Below are 19694 nucleotides of genomic sequence, written 5' to 3'. Positions count from 1 at the left end.
TGGCCTGAACGGAACACAGTGCATTTGGCCTCTGATTTAAGGTGGCCTTAAAACAGCTCTTTTGTTCTGCTTTATAACTCCTGCACAGTCATCACGCCAGTGCTTTGATTGGACAGTATTTCACACAGACTAGCATAGTGCACTGCTCTGTAGTGCTGTTGCCTCTCACTGTATCCAGGCAAAAGGCATACTGGTTATCACATCCAGATACAAGTGCTACTCCTACTATTGTTAAACAGGGATCCTACTTCACTAGTCCATATTTTTACATGATATCACATGCTAAACATATTGAATTTTGAATATTTTATTTTTACTTAATTTTTTATTTATTATTATTATTTTTATTTTCTTAATTATATTATCTCTCTCTTGTCTTTTTATGCTCAGAGTGAAGAGAAGGGCATACATTGTGATTCTTTTATTTTATTTTTATTCAAGTGTTATGTATAATTCACAGGCGTGCTAACGTACCCTGTGTTTCTGTTTACATGCCTATGTGCTGGAAACTTAGTGGTTGGTGAGGAATGGGGTTGGGGGCTGGTCTGGGGTGCAATGTTTGTTGTGTTGAGTGTGAATGTGTTTGTGTCTTGAGTTTTGTCTAGTATGTATTTTGTTATTATTTCAAAAAAGGGCATGTAATGTATTGATGGACCCCCTTGAAAACGAGATGTTTCATCTCAAGGGGCTATCCTTAATAAAATTGAAATTGAATTACTAAGTTTAAAAAGAGAAAGATTAACAATGATATAATTTTGTACATTGGTGACTTTACACAACAAATTATTGTTGTATTGTGATGTAGCCAGTACTCCTGTTATGCACTTTGTAGCTCTTATGAGGTCTTGTTCAGTAGGCCTACAACTTGAGCTATTTAAGTTATCTCTCCATTAATGAGGAAAAGTCAAGTGTTTTGAAAAGATAAATGATTCATGTTTCATTTTATACTATTTTAAGTACAATGACTAAAAAAACAAAAATGGGCTTACAGTATGCTTGTTTTGTTTGACCTCATATTCTCATGGCTATGCAAGACTACCTCATCAGGCTGCTTTTAAATCTTAGCTTCGCAAAAAAGGCTAGCAATAATAAGGCTAATAATAAGGCTCTGCTTTGGGTATTGGGAGGATTTACACACACGTCAAGCGATAGCAGATGAGCATTCTCATTCATCTCAATGGTAGCTGTCCAACATGGATCATAATGGATCATGGATCATGTTCTTTGGGATGGAAGTCTGCAGGTAAACTGTGTCTTTCTAGCAGTAGGCCTATAATTCATAATTAGTTTTACAGCATCTGAAGCTAAACCAAACTGATCTTCCACTATATATTCACCAGCACCCTCCAATCTCCGATGATACGCTGTAAGAGGCTTATCAGTAGCACCAGTACACCCCCACAGCCCAGATGGATGGAGGATCAGTGAGGGAGACGGGATATGGACCCCCCCTCTCTGAAAGACCCTTGGAAAGGGTACAAGGACCTAAGGCCTGGATAAACACGAGTAAGGTGTAGGATGAACATATGTCCATATTTCAGGCAGACAGCCAAGCTTTCAAGCCCTCTATATGCCCTGCGGTTAACTGTGCTCTTTTCTGAGCATTTGTTCTCCATTTTGACAACTGTCACACACAGGAGCAATGATGAATCTCATGCATTTAGGCATTCTGTAATGAAGGGTGATGGTCATCCTATTCCTGGGACAGAACAAGTGTAACCATAACCACCCCCTTACACACAACTCCAGTGTGTCCAGAACAGAGAGGGGTAAGACCACAAGGTCCAGCCTTATTCTATGTGTTTAAAGATTTATTAAATTGGGATAAAATATTGGGTGTTCAAAATGATGGTAATCCAATGACCATCTCAGATGCACTTACTAGGTTACATAATCTTATGCAGTTATCCTTACCCACTAACCCAAAACCTGTAAAAGTCATGTGACCATGATGACACATTCAGCCGTACAGTTCTGACCATGCTGCATTTGCATTATGCACACATTTTCAAAGAAAAGCACACTCCCATGTGCGCACACATACACACACACACATACAGACACACACTCCTCACCCCTCTTGCATGGGATTTTAAACAGGTGTGTTTGCCTGTTAATCCTTCTCATCTTCTTAGTGAGGTGTCAGGTCCTAATTACCCTGTCCATTTCTCACACTCACACAGGGCACATGCACAGATCACCTCCACAAGCTTCACTCCGACACAAAGGCAGCAACAGCACATAACGTGTCACAGCCGCTGGTGGTGAAAGGCAGAGCGATTTATCCTGGAGCCAGACGACTTCTGAACATAGCCATCAATCTCGACACACTGTCATTGGAAAAAAAAGGACAGTAAAGGATAAGGACGATAAATCCACCGAATGGACACCTGCCATTAAACAGCTTACGACACCTTCTGACTCTGTCTGCGCCAGCACCAGAGTACGAATGACAGAAACCTTCGCCTCAAAGGGAATTTAGTCATCACTACTTCAGTGTTCCTCAATCCAGGTGTATATCTTTTATTTTTTCCCCACCAGTTGACAGACTCCAGTCCTCCAGGAGGTTGCCCTGCCGAGATGACAGAGAACGGAGAGACTGATGAGGTGCGGGCAGAGGAAGGAGTGGAGTTTGAGAATGAAGAGGCCATCTTGATGCACTTCCAGCGCTACACCGAGTCCCGGGCTGCCCTGCCCTGGAGTGAGCGCACTCGGCATGAGAAAGTGACCTACTACCTAGACCGCATCTTTCTCGTTTTCATTTGCATAGTTGTGATGATATTTATGGCAGAGGCTATCTATAAGATGTGGTATGTGACCAATGTGAAAGCGATTTACAAGTTTGTGGCGGACATTGTGACATACTTTCTCACACAAGAGGAGGATGAAGAATTAATTGAACTATAATATGTATGATGATTAGAAGCAGGTAGAAGCAACTGTACTCCACATTCATTGTCAATGTATTTAATTCAATGTATAACTCACTGTTAATTAAAATATCTTTCAAAATCCAGGAGAAATCAAACAAAGCCCTGTAAACAATCTTTGAACCACTTTAAATGAAACACACACTTAGACAAACAAACTGTTCCGTTTTAAAATGACAGACTGAGGGAAAATGCACACTTTATTAGAACAGTAAAATGGGGGGGGGGGGGGGGGTATTTTGGATTATGAGGAAACCTGAGAGGTTAGAAATGCATTGTTAGAAATTTGTTGTGGCTCTTTATTTCATTCTGTAGACCCTCATTTAATGATCATATACATTTGTCACAGAATGGGAATATGATGATATGTTGTGTAACATCATCACATAGAGATTATATAAATGCATAGAAGTATATGTACTTTCCTCTTCAGTCTCTCAAGTCAATAATAATAGTAACTACCGCCAAAGCAAAGTTATGTGGTTTTCACAGTATATTTCATTTGAGTTAGGCTGCAGATGACAATGGAAATTAGACAGCCTTAATTTCAAGTCATGACTACTATGGCTAGATCACAATGTAGTTTTTCTAAGCTTTTAGATACATGGAGTGTTAGTGAAAAAGCTAACTATAAGGCTTGGCTAACTTCAAAATTCATTTATTTCTGAAGCAGTGTTAACTTTTTTTCTTATGTAAATTAGTCGAAGAGAGAAATTGACTTTTAAATTAACTCACATAATAGGGAGTAATTATTTGCCTTTTTTTCTTCTGGCCCTCTGCTCCCATAACTTTCTTCTTTTTGGGTCACGGGTGAATTGTGCAACCGTTTCCCGCTTTCCAGTCTTCCACTGCAGCCATACACGCAACAGTTGGGCTTTAGTTTTTTGCTGTGAATAGCCTATAGTTACCTTGTTACCCCTACTTCATTATCTAACTACATACTTTTCGTAAAATATCTTAGTTGCTCGTGGATAAATAGTACTTCATATGAATTCAATTGCCACATTCCAAAGTCTAAATTCCAAACCGCCAAAATGTTGTCAAACTGGACTCTGTCTTGACTGTGGGCCTATGTATAACCTAGTGTGGAACCTGCACACACCCGGACTCGAACCTGCGAACAGCAGCACCTGGGATCGGATCGGGACTCGAGCGTGCTGACAATCAAGCTAGCTTTCATGCCAGCAGCACTCTTGAGGCACCGGGGAGTGAGGTTTACCAATGCACAGCTAAGCTAGCTGGCATCCGTTACCTTGTTACCCTTACTTCATTATCTAACTACATACTTTTCGTAAAATATCTTAGTTGCTCGTGGATAAATGCTACTTCATATGAATTCAATTGCCACATTCCAAAGTCTAAATTCCAAACCGCCAAAATGTTGTCAAACTGGACTCTGTCTTGACTGTAGGCCTATGTATAACCTAGTGTGGAACCTGCACACACCCGGACTCGAACCTGCGAACAGCAGCACCTGGGATCGGATCGGGACTCGAGCGTGCTGACAATCAAGCTAGCTTTCATGCCAGCAGCACTCTTGAGGCACCGGGGAGTGAGGTTTACCAATGCACAGCTAAGCTAGCTGGCATCCGTTACATATGCCTCCACGTCCCCCCAAATACTACTTCCCCCATAATCACTGCAAGCTTCTCCTGACTATCATGGTAGTGTCATTCGACTTGATGCAGATCTGACTTGATGTGATGCATGCTGAGTTTTTTTGTAACATATTGATAATGAACTACAGTTGCATGTGATGTCACGGAGCTTCATCTCTAACTAATCAAAATGACAATTTGCTTTGTTTTTATTTATTCAATTTTGCAATGAACAGTTAGTTAACTGTACATCATTAAAAATGGGTGTCTCAACTGTAGCCTACCGTCTCCATATGATAGATAGATAGATAGATAGATACGTTATTGATCCCCAGGGGAAATTCAATGGGTACAGTTGAGACAAAAATGCACCTTATGTTTATGAGCTAATTGTGGAAAATTTTAACTATTTATTGGTATTATTGATTGATAATATTTTAGTCTACAAGCTAAGGAAGCGTGACACTTCAGGCCTAACACTTAGGCTACTGCCAGCTCGTCATGTGAGTAGGAGCACAACTCAAGTTACCCTAACATAAAGGTAATCACCACGCGCTTTACATTGCGCTTCGTTAGCACAAAACATTTTTAAGCCAGTCAAGCAAATTGCCATATTGATCAGTTAAGAAATGAAGCGCCTAGCTGTAGTTCGTTAATATGAACAATGCAAAACAATTAATACTGGTTCTAAAAATATATTAGGCTATGACCACTAGAAGCAGGTGACCCCAATGCATATGAAAGCCATTTAATTAACTTCCCGATGTGGACCGAGACTTTTCCTAAAAAAACGAGCTATGTCTACAGAAGAATCCAGACAGTGGTAGAACCAAAGCATCAACTCCTCTAAACTGGAAAAGAAACCAGTAGGGGGTGGTGAGATTAGTTTCCCTCGCCTTCATCAGCAGCGTCCGTTCTTAGACGTCACTTCCACAGCAAACTCTCCCTTCCGGAAATCACAAGCAAGCGTGACCTACGTTTCGTGTCTGTAACAGGCTTAAAGTAAGTTTATTTAACTAATTAGTAGTTTGACTTAATTGTGCCCATTAATTATATAATTTAAACCTCAAATGTAATAGTAATAATGTTATTGATGGTATGTGACCACTATGGCCTTTTACAGTCGAGCAGCAAGGGCTCAGGAGCTAGGGAGGTAACACGTCAACGTGACAAGCACCATCTTGTTCTCCCGTTGGAGCACACAATATTAAATGCTGGTTTGAAATGTACATAATAAGTCGTACATTTGCCAATGAGATTGTTCTGTAAGTTATGGTTGCCCAAGGAAATGTGTATTTACATGCCGCCCATGTTCGGTGACACTGACTTTTTAGCTAGCTATCTGTAGGCTAACGTCACTTCACTACATTCCATTACGGTAGCTAAGCAAGTCCTTATAAGGTGAACAGGCGGCCTTTAGCTCTTCATCAATCAGATGTCATGAGAGTGTAGTTGTTGATTAGGGTCATATAATAATGCAATACGTGTTTACACCGTATGTTTTACACACATTCAAAAGACGGTGCGGATGTATAGCACACGCTCAAGTCAAAATGAACTTAATTAGCAAGATTGCTGGCAGGTTGATCTGCTAATGATGGTTTGTGCAGCTAACGTTAGCTAAACAGGTACCGTTTGATGTGATATTGATGCACCGTCGCTTCGCACGATCCAGCCGGTGCATCTATGTCACCATTTATGAGTGTGTCGGGTAGGCCTAGTTTAAAATGTTGAATTCTGGTATAGCATAATCGCAGTAAATTATATTGCGTGCATGACGTATTGGATCTGTTGGATATTTTGGATATTTGACTCTGGAGGTCATCTTGAAGGCAGTATTATGGATAATAACCAGGTGTTTTAACACAAATTGCATGGATTAACCAATGCAAGCAATTTTAACATCTTACGGTATGGGGTGGGTGGACGGGCCTATGACCCCAAAGTCAAAGAAGTTTGAGAGAGGTATAGTGTAAATTACATTTGGTCATTTCCTCTCCCTACAGAATGCGTTACGTGGCCGCTTACCTACTGGCAGTACTTGGTGGCAACAACACCCCCTCCTCCAAGGATATCAAGAGCATCCTCGGGAGTGTCGGAATAGAGGCCGATGATGAGCGTCTTGACAAGGTAACCTAGGTTTTTATGTTTTTAAATTTCGAAACCTTACACTGATCAGGTAAAAGTTTAGTGTAAGATCACAGAGCCCTCAAATGCGCTCAATTCATATCTGTGATCATATCTATGCAGTTTACTGTCCAATACAATGTATTTATTATTTTTATGAATTGAGATTGTTCCATTTTCTGGTCATTCTTTTTTTTTGTATAATGTTTGTAGTGATCTGTGATTTTTCTATGGTAACTTAAAGGGACACCAGGCAAGCCTGATGCTTTTTCTCTATGAAGCTTACCCTAGCGTTGGTACGTGTCAATACGTGTGCGAGTCCTCGCTCGGTCTGAAGCTCCTTTCCTTTGCATCTTTGGTCAAGGGTTTTCGCTGCTTCTTCGCCGGCTCTGCCATTATACACACATTTGCAACAATCGCTAGCGTTTTGTTAGCCTGCCTCTGTGCTGGGAATGCAGGATGTAAACTGATCCTCCTTTTCGCGATGTCTGTGAGACTTTGTGAGACTGAAGGTTGGCGGGTCGGATACACCGAACTTGCAAGCGGGATATTCTTCCTACAGGCAGTAGAGGCGGGCAGGAGAGTCTTCGTTCGCCCTGTAATGAGTCATTTAACCATATACCGACTTACGAAGATGATTAATTAACACTAAAACATTGCCTGGTGTCCCTTTAACTTAATCTATGGTGATTTTAATTATGATAAATGACTTGTGTTGTGCAGTGTTTAATATCCGAATTGTTTCAACAGGTTATCGGTGAACTTAATGGAAAAGACATCAATGAAGTCATGAACGCAGGTAAATGAAGAATGTGTCCAATATATTTCTGATGTGTTGGGACATTAACAACTTCATTTTATCAGTTATGACTATTATATAAAATATGTGTGATACATCTGACATTAGCATTAACCCCAATTTGTACTGATTTAAAATACCGTGGAAAGGTTCCAATGGCCCACCTACCATGACTTCTTTTGCACTTACTTCAGTGCAAACATGATCAGTTAACTTCCTCCTGCCCAGACCAGTAAAGAAGCAAGGACACCCCAGCCAGACGGCCTTTCCAAAACTAGCTGCTAGCCCTCTTCCTACCCACTTCCACTCTGTTTGCATGTTCACATGGTGGGTCCGCAGATTTTTCATGTAGATCTCTGTTTCTCAAGGTCCCTGAGTAGCTTGAGTTGCTGCATCCAACAGTTAGAGTTTCCAGGCAGCTACAGTGCTACACTCTGGGGGAATGTTCATGAGCCCCCATGTTCATGCTCTCAGAGTGTAGCACTGTAGCTGCCTAGCTGCTTTAGCTGTTGTCTGCAGCAACTCAAGTGAAGTCAAACAGATTAGGTTTTTTCCCCCATACCGACAGTACTCAGTGACCTTGAGAAACAGAGATCTATGTGAAAAATGGCCGGATTTCTCCTTTATGTGCCACCAAAAGCAAGTTGCGGGGAGTGAATTGGGTAGGGATAGAAGCTATAATGTCCCAAGGAGTGAGTCTGCATCGATGCTCACTTGGCAAGTTTTTACATGTCCGTGCAGCACCTGAACGTTATTTTTTGGCCTGCATAGCAGTATTTGTTGCTAATAAATGCAATTTATGTCATTACACAGAAATGGCCTAATGTGAAAAATGCCAAAGATAGGAAAGAAGTAGACGTCAATAGCATAAACATTTACGGGTCTACTTATTACACCGTATTTAAAAGTTGAGTACTTATAAATGAAGTATGAAATACAGCTCCACATGCATAATAATGAAAGGAATAAAGAGGGAAGGCATTCTTTATTCACTAGGGTACTCAAAACTTAGTTTTTGTGGTGTTTTTAATATTTATTGTATTCATTATTTAATGAAACGATTCTGCCGTCAATTTCCTCTTTCCGTCGAGAACACCCCAAAGTTAGGCACTCATACCCTGTGATTATACCCTGTTCCATAATGAAAGTGCCCTCGGCATCTGTGAAAAGTCATAAAGTTCACTCTAACGGAGTGGGGAACGCCTGGTTTCAGGAAGGGCCTTTCTATCTAGATCAGTGGCAGGTAGTAACCCAGGGGTTTCCAAATTTCAGGTGACCCCACGGTTGGGAAACGATGTAGTATGGGGGCATCCGTGTACATGTAGTATGTAACATGGGGGCATCCGTGTACATGTAGCATGTAACATGGGGGCATCCGTGGCCTACTGGTTAGGGAATCGGACCGAAGGGTGGCCGGTTCAATCCCGGACTGGTAGGAAAAATGTGGGTGGGGGGAGTGACTGAACAGCGCTCTCCCACATCCATATTCACGGATGAGGTGCCCTTGAGCAAGGCACCTAACCCCCAACTGCTCCCTGGGCACCGGATCAGGGGCTGCCCACTGCTCCGGGTGTGTATGTGTGCTCCTAGTGTGCTCACTGCTCTGAGGGTGTGTGTGTGTGTTTGAATGTGTGTACACTGTGTGTGTGGGTACACTACCCCCGGATGGGTAAAATGCAGAGCACAAATTTCCCCTTTGTGGATCAAAAAAGTATCAATCTAATCTAATTTTATCTAATCTAATCTAATCTAGTGACCTCATTCCGATGTGCTCCTGTTTTTTCAGGTCTCTCAAAGTTAGCCTCCGTGCCAGCAGGTGGTGCTGTCATGGCCTCTGCCGCAGCTGCAGGTGGAGGTGGAGCTTCTGCAGCTGGGGAAGCCCCTGCCGGTCTGTATCACCACGTTTTGTTAATTGAGGACAAAATTAATTGTTAAATAAGGAAGATCATAATATTTAAGATCAGAGTGTATTATATTTGTTATAGTGTTATTGTTTGTAATTACTGTGAGCTGATATTTTTGTTTGTTCTTCTCCACAGCGGAAGAGAAAAAGGAGGAGAAGAAAGAGGAATCAGAGGAGTCTGATGAAGACATGGGATTTGGGCTCTTTGATTAATCTTTCTTTTTTTGATAAAAATAAAAACAAAAACAGAAAATTGCAATCTGTTTTGTGGTCTTGTCTTGACATAAAGTGTTTATTTATGTTTAGATTTATGGTTATAATAGGATGAATCAGTCTCCTTGATTCCCTGATCTATCTCCCTGAAATGTAGAAATTTGTGTGACCCTACACTTCAAAGTATGGAAAAAATAAGCATTTTATTTCATAATGTGTGTTTTATGCCTAGTCAGGTAGTGAGGTCAGCATAACTACCTTATGAAGGTGAATATAAAAGAGACACAATGATGTGGAGAGGAGCAGCGATGTGTTTCTTAATGGATATCAATCTCAAAGGACCTATTTTGTTAGAAACTCCGCAACGTGTATCCTATGTTGTACTGCTAGTTTGTTTTTTAAGTGTCAAAGTTAAATAAGGTCATGAAAACAAAAACTACTTTGACAGATATCTGGTAATTAAAAGGGCTATTGCAGCTGTTTAGGAATCAGTATTGAGTGTTTGATGCATGAGAATGGTGGGAGTATATATATATATATATAATGTGTAATTCATTAGTTCATATTTCATATGTCAGTTAATTCATTAGTTGTCTGGCTAACACAATTGTTGCCTTGAACAGCCACCTGGGGGGATTCCAAGTAAGTGGTAAATCACCTAATAGAAGAGCTGTATGGCTTCATTCTCCAAACAAAATAAATGCCATAGGGCTTGTTGTATACCACTTACTCTGAGTTAAACCACATACTTGGAATACCCCCCAGGGCAAACTCCTGTTAAAAACAAACAAACAAACATAAAAAAAAACTGCAACCCACTATTGCACACAATATGCAGAAATAACAGTGGAGAACAAAGCATAATTCTGTAAGGCTACTTAGTGTGCTCGGCTCTCTAGTGAGTGGCCAGCTGCATTCATGTCATTTGTCAGTTGTCCTGTAACGTGCTCTACCAAAATAGTCAGCACTTGCAACATGGCATGCCCTGGCAAAGGAGAGTCACACTGACCAGTGCAGTGTCCAGCAGCCTTGAACACAACCCTTCTCTGCAGACAGGGGTAGAGATAGAGAGGAAGGCAACTCGAGTGCTGCCAGTCCTGTCTGGTCCCCTCACACTCTCTCAGATGAAGTACACAAAGAACACAGGTGAGGAGATTACACTGAAAATGGTCTTTAACGTAAACAATGTATTTGCTTATCTAAAAAATACCCTATATGCGGATATGTATTAGTACACATATAAGTACATACTAAATTCATGATCTGACCGGTACACCATAGAATAGAAACTGATTCCGCCAACTATTTTCTTTAATTTGTAACTTCTGTGATGGCTTTATGAAAATAACTTTTCATTTATTAAAATATATATGTCCTACAAATTTCACTTTAAGGACAGTTGGAAAGGAAACAGGACAATTTTCTTTTTCAAGTGTTATGTTTGTGTTTCAACTCTTGTTTTGCAAGAGACTAAATGTGTACATCCTTGGTGTCTGTAAAAACGTTTCAGACCATACGAAATCCCCAGCAGCCCTGATTAGGCATCTGCATTCATATGGGCTTTTGGATAGAGCCACAGATGGAGACGGAGAGACCTTTGAGGAGGTGGACGACGAGGTGGCAGAGGTCGAGGAGCCAGAGGTCAAGGTGAAGGGGCAGGAGAAGAGATCGTCTGAGGAGGGAGGGAAGCCCACATTTGCTGACATTGATTGGCCACCAGAGGGAGTCGAAGTGGACTCTGTGGAGTACTACCGCAGACTGAAGGACCTGCCCTGGAGCCTCCCTGCCCTGGAGCAGGCGCTATACCTCAGCCTGCCTGCGTGGCTACAGGCAGGTGGGTGCTTTGGCCTCTCCGTGCTATGACACAGGGCCCAGTACTCACTGGGCACCGATCCACCACTTCTGCCCTCATTCAGAGTGTCTGCCAGGTTTCCCCTAACATGTTGCTCAACACCGGAGCATTGTAAATGTGTCTTGTCTCTCTTTCTCTGAGGAGATACATTATATTGGCATACCATATACAGATCACACATACTGCATTGAATTTTATGTTCAATTGAACAAAACTAGTAAAATAGAAAAAAGCTAAAGAGCTACACTTAAAAGCTGTATGCACATTGTACTATTGTGTTTAAGAGGATAAGTTGGCTTAGTGTAAATGAATTCTTTGTAGTCCTCATGTACACAGCACATGACCAGTGTCTCTTCTCTTTGTGTGCTCCTTTAGCTTTGCTTTGTAACCTTTTGGGGCATGTGGTCAAATCTGATGTGCCAGGCTTTTCCTTCCCAGTGCGCATGATGTCCTACCTCCTTCTCCCCTACACTTTACCAGCCTCTGCCATCTTTCAGCTCAACTACAGGTGATGGCTACACTCTCAATAATTAATTGACAAAGCCATAAACTAAAACCTTTTCATATCACAAGAAGACAAAGTTCAAATGCATTTTAACTTGAAGTCTGTTAGCGATGTTATCAAACCTGTATATGGTGATGTACAGTAATTCCTCCTTGTGAAACACTTTGCCTCATAACTATTTTTCTCAATCCTAACACTCCTGAGTACAACACTCCCAATATCCTGCATGCTTTAGATATGCTGGATGTGTCAGACTATAAATGATGTGCCACCAATTTACATCAGATGATGGCAAGTACTGTCTCTTTGCTTGTACTCTAAAGATTCATGCGCTTGGCATATTGGGATAAAACCAATTTGCTGAAGTGTTTCAAAGGAGTCCAAGAGAGTGTCCATTGGAAGAGGTGGAACAGAAAAGTCCAGGAGAAAGCCCATTGGCTGAGCTGGATCGGAGGACTACAGGATAAATCCCATTGGCCAACGTGGGTCACAGGGCTCCAGGAGAAAGCTCATTTGCTGTGGTGGGACGTGAGGCAGGTTGTGCGGCTTCTCGTCAGAGTCTCTGTTTCCAGTCTAAAGACAATGCTCCCTGGCAGGTGAGGCCTCTTAATCACTCCAAGTGCAAATCATCTTGAAGCTCTCGACACATTCCTGGTTCTTTCAGGGAGCAAGCAGAAAAGAGCTCAAATAAAACGCTGTTGACAGTTCGACTCCTGCCAAATGCAGTGTGTGTTAATCTAATGACACTTGAGGGCACCTTGAAGGCAATCTCTACTTTGCCCTTTTGATTGCCAAACCCAGATAAGTTTCCAGCTAGTTATGGTTCGCTGTGTGTATTGACAGACAAGATAACTCATTGAATTTACTTTCATTTGTCTCTGTTGTCTTTGAGTTTCACTTCTGCATTCCAGGTTGCCGTCTCTTCCATTTCCTTTACTGCATTTTCCAGCTGTGAGCCTCCAGTGGCTCCAATCCATCCCTCTCCCCTCCATCCCTCTTCCCTCCATCCCTCTTCCCTTCATCCCTTTCCCGTCTCTGTGCTCCCTTACTTTCTTTGCTCCTTCTCTCTTGCTGCGGATTCTCCCCTTACGGTTCCTCAGTTTTGGATCAGCGCCACAGACAGAACCCGGCCCTGCGAGGGGCACCATCCAAAGAAAGCGGCACTCCGTGCTGCGGTTCCACCTCTCCACCACCTCCAGCGCCTCCAACCTGGACCCCCTGGGCCCTTCCTCAGACACCCCCTGCCCCCCAGAGCCCCCCCGGGCCTTCTCCCTCCTCATCAACCTGCAGCTGGAGGTGGATGAACAGCCAGAGTTCTACCCTGTTCTGCCTCAGCTGCCAGCCCCCCTGGAGGTCCAGCTCAGTCCAGAGGAGGTGGAGGATGAAGGCCTCTGCTCCCCCCATATCTCCTTCCTGGGCGTCAGAGAGGAGGATGTGAGAGATGAGGACAGTGATGTGGAGGACTCTGGGACATCTGGGATAGCTCCTCTTCATAGTCCTCCCATAATGACCTTTGCCAGTAAACAGTCTCCGAATAGCATTCAATTACATGCATTAAATATCACTGAATAAGTATTGAGTGCTGGTATGTCTAGAACTAAGAGATAATAAACATCCCTCTGACTTAACTGGAATATGAAGTGTATACATTGTTTCTCCTTTATCAAAAGAAAGCAACCATAATGGTGAAACCATTGTGAATGCAGCTTGTGTTGAAGGTAAAGCTGCCATTCTAATCCCAAACACTTTTAATCAGTCAGTGAAATACTCCCCATGGCCATCTAGCTGTCAATTAATTGTTTGTACACAAAATACTCTGGTGTTTGTACAGTCCTGTCTCTGTAAATGGAAAACAAATATAGTGGCTCAGATCAAGCTGTAAACAATGTCAATGAGTCAACTTGAAGCTTCAGCACATATAATTAAAACTAAATCACGCACTGCATCTTTAAGAATTGCTTTTTGACAGTTGAAATGGAGAAAAAGTTTCACAATTTTCATCACAAGGTACATGTCAGTCATAATTACCCCAAATTAAATTGTTTTGGTGTTATTTATTCATGTGTACAGTCAGAGGTCATCATCTGATTGTTTTTGTTTCAGTCTTACAGGAGAACCAGACATTGCACAAGAGCTTGCCAGAGGGGTAGGCGTCTATGACAACCTGCCAGATCGGTTCCATGTCTAGGAGTTATATAATAACATTGGGATGTAGTCTTCCAGACCTCATGTGTTGAGGTTCTCGTGTCATTGGAAATGCACTGACATGCTGTTATACAACCTGGTTAAGACAGTTTGTGCAGTGTGTGATATGATTGGCATGAGGACTCAGGCATAAGCCTCTTTTGGTTCAGTGTATGGAACGGATGGCCAATTATTTATTTATTTTTACATCTGTTGGTGGACGTAGATACCAAATATCAGGTTTTGTGTTTGCCAAGTTGGAATGTGTTTTTCCTACAATGTAAGGCTTAAATAGATTATTGTTCAGCCATGTGAGTGATCCTATCTCAGCAAGGGTTCATATTTCACCCACTAATAGCAGCAAATATGACCAAGTTAGTCTTCTTTCTTCCTCTTGAGTACCTTAGTTATACCTTAGTTTGTAGGTAAGAGACTAACTTGAACATTAGGTTTAATAAAGTAGAAAAAAACATATTTATTTATTATATTATATTATACAATATGTATGCCAGCATACATAATATAGAAAATTATTCACATTTGGAAATAATTTAAAGTAAGGAGCTACACACACTGCGATGCACATTTTAAACACTATTTTCACATCATTTACATTTGGCAGTTGTCTGACATTAGGTCTTGCCATTTCTTAAAGTGCTGGATTTGGTAAACTTTGTCAACTTCGTCCTTCATTGAAACACCTCCGACTGCTTCGGGTTACAGGCAGAGAAGTAAAGGTTGTCTCCATTTCCTGTCATTATCTGACTGGCTCCAAGAAGAGAATCCTCTACACTTCTCACATTCACATTCCTGAGAGAAAAAAAAGAAGATAATTTAAAAATGTAATTCTTAACATTATTTCTTCACATAATGATCATGTAACTTGTTGTTTACATTTAAAAATATATACATACATATTTGTACATGTACACTTATAACAAGCTGTAGAGGTCAAAAAGACTTTCATGCAGAGCAGTTTGTCACTTGTTTCAATGTGACTCAAATGTGGGTCATTTGTGTGCCAATTACTCCCACATCATACATCCTCTTGACTACCATTGACCCAAACAGGTATAACTACCACTTACAGTATGAATGCTTATTGTTGAATTATGGGGAACCCATAGCCTGGCGAGCCAGACCCACATTAAAATGTAGGGTCTGGGCACTCACCGTTCGCAGTGCTCAGTCCGAGGGGCGGGATAATCAGTTGTCTTTCAAATTCCCTCTGCACGCAATAGGACAGCGGCAGCGCTATGAGTCCCATGCGTTTCCCACCAGCGGAGCTAGTTGGCTAGTTCAAACGTTTGCCAACATAATAAAAGCTTAACTCGTGTCACACTGTTCGCCAGCAGCAACATCCATCTTATTTGTTTTCAAGTAGCAGGGAATTCAAGCCAAACCGTTGCAACTCTGCCATCAATCATTATGTTAAGCCCACCAAACGACTCTATACACGATTTCAATGGCCTGATTAAGTTTCGATTTCTGGAGCTTACAAGCCAACGGAGAGTTGCTAGACTAGCCCTGGCAGCAAATGTAATTTGCTGCCGCTAGGGGCGCTTCTAGATTTCTAGGCTAGGGAACCCATATGTTTACTTCCAATTTCAGGCTTTTTTGTGCGTAACTCTTTCTACTGAGTCATTGTGTTATACTGTGTTATTCACCCATATCTTCCAGCCACAATACAGAAACAGATTGCATTAATCATGCATCAACAATATTAACCACCCACTCACCTTGGCAGGTGTTTGTTTCAGGTGAAAAATTGGACCTTTCCCGGGCCGGGGTCAGCGATCGGGCTCGTGGGCTGGGCCTCTGTCGTGTATGTGAAGCGGTCCTGCAGATAGCGGTTACCCATGCCCATGATGTGGCTGTGACTGTGGCGCGACAGGCCCGCGACCCGGGCCGTGAAGTCCAGCGTGAAGGCCAGCTTGACCAACTCCGGCGCCACCACCTGGTCCTCGACCGGCTGTGCGGGCGTCTCGGACTGCACGTACTGGTCAGCCAGCTGCTGGAAGGAGCCGTAGGTCAGGCCCTGAAAGAAGCTGGTCAGGCTGGGGCTCTCCTTCATCTGGGAGGCAAAGCAAGACGGAGGACAGGGTAAGAGTTTGTCTACAGAGTGTGCTGCTTCACAAGCTCAGACATGTGCCGATAACTGTGGTCTCTGACTTAGCTTAATCTGTTCTGATTCAGCTGGGTGAAAGTGGTACGAGAGTAATAAATCAATGACCTTATAGCCGTGGCAATCAGTTATCAACTATACTTGGTTTCTTAGGTTCAAGTTCAAGTAGTTTATTGTCATGTACTCATAAAAGGAATTATAATGAGTAGGTAAATACAGTATAAGTACATATATTCTTACTCTGACTTTAAGAAAAGTGGAAAAGGCGAAAGACAAGAACTTCTAGTGTATGGACGTAAATCAGTGTGAAAGACAACACAGGTGAGCTTAACTACAGCATGAGCAGTTCTTCATGGAAATTGGGTGTAGACGGCCATAAATACAAACCTTTGCATCCAGGACATCCCCTTGCTGTTTGATAAGGGCTATGAGCCTGTCTGTCACCTCCTCTGTTGACACTGTGAAGAGAGATATAGCTGTTATAAGACATGTATAGATTGCAGGTATAGAAATGTAGGTTATCTACCAATTTTTGGTGTTTGTCTATTATGAAGGATAACACAATGCAAGAACAAACATTTCTCACTACCAGCATAAGTGCTAAAGGAATGTTGCACAAGCAAGAACATGCTTGTTAGTAATGGCTGAACAATTAAGTGGGCATTTACATGTCTCAGATGAAACATACTTTTTATCTCTGCACTTTACCAATAAAGATTTGAGTCTCACAAATGTCTATGGTGCAGTCTCACAAGCTTTTGCTCCTGAATGTGGCCAAAGTGGTTGAGAAATGACCTATAATAATGAGCTAGCTAATAAAGCCATACAGACTTTTTTAATGTAAAATGGCAATAACGTAACACGCAAAGGCAAAAATACTTACAGCTCTGAGTGTCTGTTTCAGTGGGTGGTGCGCCTGGAACAAGCGCCACATGCTCCTCTGTGGGACTATCCATCACCTCAGTCACAATCTTCTTCAGCTCATCAGACACATTCTCATAGTACGAGTCTGTGGGCTCTACTCTCTGGAACCCTGTGATTAAAACACATACATGTCTCAGTCAGTAATGCTACATACGATTGTTGCAATGAGGACACAGACGCATGGACATCACTTTTAAAAGGTACTTGGGTCAACAAGTGCCATTCAGCTATTGTATTAAATCCAGCTGGAGATTATATAGGTACTGTATTTATCAATAGTTGCTTTAGGACACACCCACAGTCCCTAATGTGTTTGTACAAGAAAGTAAACCAATGACATTCATCAGACATCTATTGAATAAAGACGCATAAAAGCATCTCTGTAATAAAGAGGATTAGCTTGATGTTGCTCGAAAGCACATCTGAGCAAACCTACCATCCGCCACCAGTGATGGGGGTCTGCTGATGGAGAATCTATCCATCGACAGCCTCAGAGACAGTCCCCTGCGGGAGCGGCGTTTTTTGGTGGACCTCTTGCGGCGTAGCGTGACTTCCTCTCCGCCGGTGATGGGTCTGGGGATGGACAGGCTGTTGGGTGGGGGGCGGTCTCCACAGGCTCCTGGGGGGGGCGCACAGCTCTTACAGGGCTGGGGTCCCGTTCATCGGTGTCGCTATCGCCACGTGAAAAGAAGCCGACGATGCTCTTCCAGAAGGAGACCTTGGGCTTCTTGGTCTTAGGTTTGCTTTTCTTCTCTCTTCTTCTCTTCCCTTCCTCTTCTTTTTTCTCTGTGGAGGACTCCAGGTTTGAAACTGCTGTGGTCTCATCCTCTGCTGTCTTGCCCTCAGGAGAAGCTGGTTTGGAACTTTTGGAGAGTTTGCTGGGTCTCCTGCCCTTGTCCCTGAAGCTCATCCACCTCTTCTTAAGCGTGTTCTTCTTCTGATCACTGGCTTTCTCATCCGTCTGCGATTCACAGACAGGCCTGAATGCGGCATTGGGAAGCTCCTCTGCGTCCACCATGAGGGGTATAGACGTGTCACTAGAGTGCCTGCGGTCCCTCTTGTTCCTCTCCGCCAGTGTGACCCACTTCCCGCCAGCTCTCCTGCCATTGGATGGTCCATCATTGAGGCTCAGGCTGCGTTTAACATACACTTCCAGCAGACGGGAGGTGTCCTGCTGGCCCACATACAGCAGCAAGGGGCCCGGTGTGCAGCTCTCATCTGGTGTAGACATTTAGCTAAACACAAGGGAGGGGAACAGCAACCACACGATCAATCATTTATCAATCAATCACGCCCCTGCATGACAAGCAAAAGATGAGTAAATTATAAAGCACGCATTCAATAAGTGAAAGCCAACATACTGAGCAATCCTATCCATAATCCATATTTTCTTTTAGCGCTGGTGGACAATCTAACACCTACAAACAAGCTTGTTTGAAGGGTTACAGTCACTGCACCAAAAAGTCCATGGGGAGACATTCAGGCAATGAAAAACTACATAGGCTGGGCTTAACACAGCTTCTTATAAAATATAAACATCTTAATGGTGTCTTACTATGCTCACAACTCTTGATCAACTTTTTCACAATTCCTTTCTATCTGTAAGTAATTTTATATATATATATAAAATATGCATAGCCTATAGGCCTACTGTATCAAACTTGAAATCACATAATGTTGGCACCCACCTTTTCTCCGTGGTTTGTCCTCGATCTCTTTCTCTTGCTATGTGCTTGACCTGATCACAACTTCAGAAAGACTGAACATGAAACCTAGCTCAGCAGGTATACTTTGGACCAAGTTTGGGCATATCCAGAGCTGACGCCACGCCTCGAAAGATCGGGTAACCAATCATAGTTTATTTTTCATAGTCACTCGGTGTAGGAGACATGCGCAGTCGCATGCAGGTGAATGAGAATGTATTTCGCAGGTGAGCAGGTCAGCTGATAAGTCGCTCTCTATTGCTGGTTGTTTACGGTTTCAGTTGCCGAGGCTTTACAAGAAGGAAGTAGATGCGTATTGCTCACGTAACGTAGAACACGTCTGGGATTTCCCATCCATCCAGCAGCAGTGAAAGCCTAAACGAGTTGAAAGTTAGTTCAGTCGTCATGTGATTTTTCATAAACCATGTGCATAGGACAGGAATTGTGCCAGTATGAGACTAATCATTCACATACAGGGTTTACTGGCCAATATACCGTATAGTGTGGCAACTATAGCCTACTTGTGTTGGAAGCAACCTGAAAACCCTTAGCAAGAGTTGTTAATTGCATTATTATAGGTAATCAGTGACAGGTTTATCTCTAAGTAGCCTACATTCTTGTCATCTGTGTCTCATCTTTAATCAAAACCCAGAAATAAAGTTTATAACAATAGTCTAGTTCTTAGTTGAAACTGACGAAATTGTCTGTATTCGTCATTGTTCAGTCTGTATTTGTTACAAATTAGACTGCAGTCTATAAATAAATAATAAAATCAATGAAAAATGGCATTGACAAAAATGACAGTTTCCCCTAATAGGGTGTTACACAACA

At 42.3% G+C, this 19694-nt stretch overlaps 2 protein-coding genes and 1 long non-coding RNA gene across 3 annotated transcripts; all 3 read left to right on the top strand.

Annotated features, from left to right (window-relative positions):
* Nucleotides 1–2186: 2186 nt before the first annotated feature.
* On the top strand, nucleotides 2187–3027 carry LOC125302508. The gene is made up of 2 exons (XR_007194917.1): nucleotides 2187–2443; nucleotides 2542–3027. It is a non-coding gene; the product is annotated as an uncharacterized LOC125302508 (long non-coding RNA).
* A 2362-nt stretch (nucleotides 3028–5389) lies between these two features.
* On the top strand, nucleotides 5390–9616 carry rplp2 (ribosomal protein, large P2). The gene is made up of 5 exons (XM_048255725.1): nucleotides 5390–5530; nucleotides 6535–6658; nucleotides 7406–7454; nucleotides 9241–9342; nucleotides 9494–9616. Exons 2-5 carry the CDS (start codon nucleotides 6536–6538, stop codon nucleotides 9568–9570), a joined length of 351 nt encoding a protein of 116 aa, XP_048111682.1. The 5' UTR covers nucleotides 5390–5530; nucleotide 6535; the 3' UTR covers nucleotides 9571–9616.
* A 934-nt stretch (nucleotides 9617–10550) lies between these two features.
* LOC125301781 lies at nucleotides 10551–13561 on the top strand. The gene is made up of 5 exons (XM_048254518.1): nucleotides 10551–10716; nucleotides 11081–11404; nucleotides 11798–11930; nucleotides 12251–12523; nucleotides 12839–13561. Exons 1-5 carry the CDS (start codon nucleotides 10551–10553, stop codon nucleotides 13497–13499), a joined length of 1557 nt encoding a protein of 518 aa, XP_048110475.1. The 3' UTR covers nucleotides 13500–13561.
* The last annotated feature ends 6133 nt before the right edge of the window (nucleotides 13562–19694 follow it).

This window comes from Alosa alosa, chromosome 10, assembly GCF_017589495.1.
Source record: "Alosa alosa isolate M-15738 ecotype Scorff River chromosome 10, AALO_Geno_1.1, whole genome shotgun sequence".
NCBI lineage: Eukaryota > Metazoa > Chordata > Actinopteri > Clupeiformes > Clupeidae > Alosa > Alosa alosa.
This window is presented reverse-complemented; position numbering and strand designations above follow the sequence as displayed.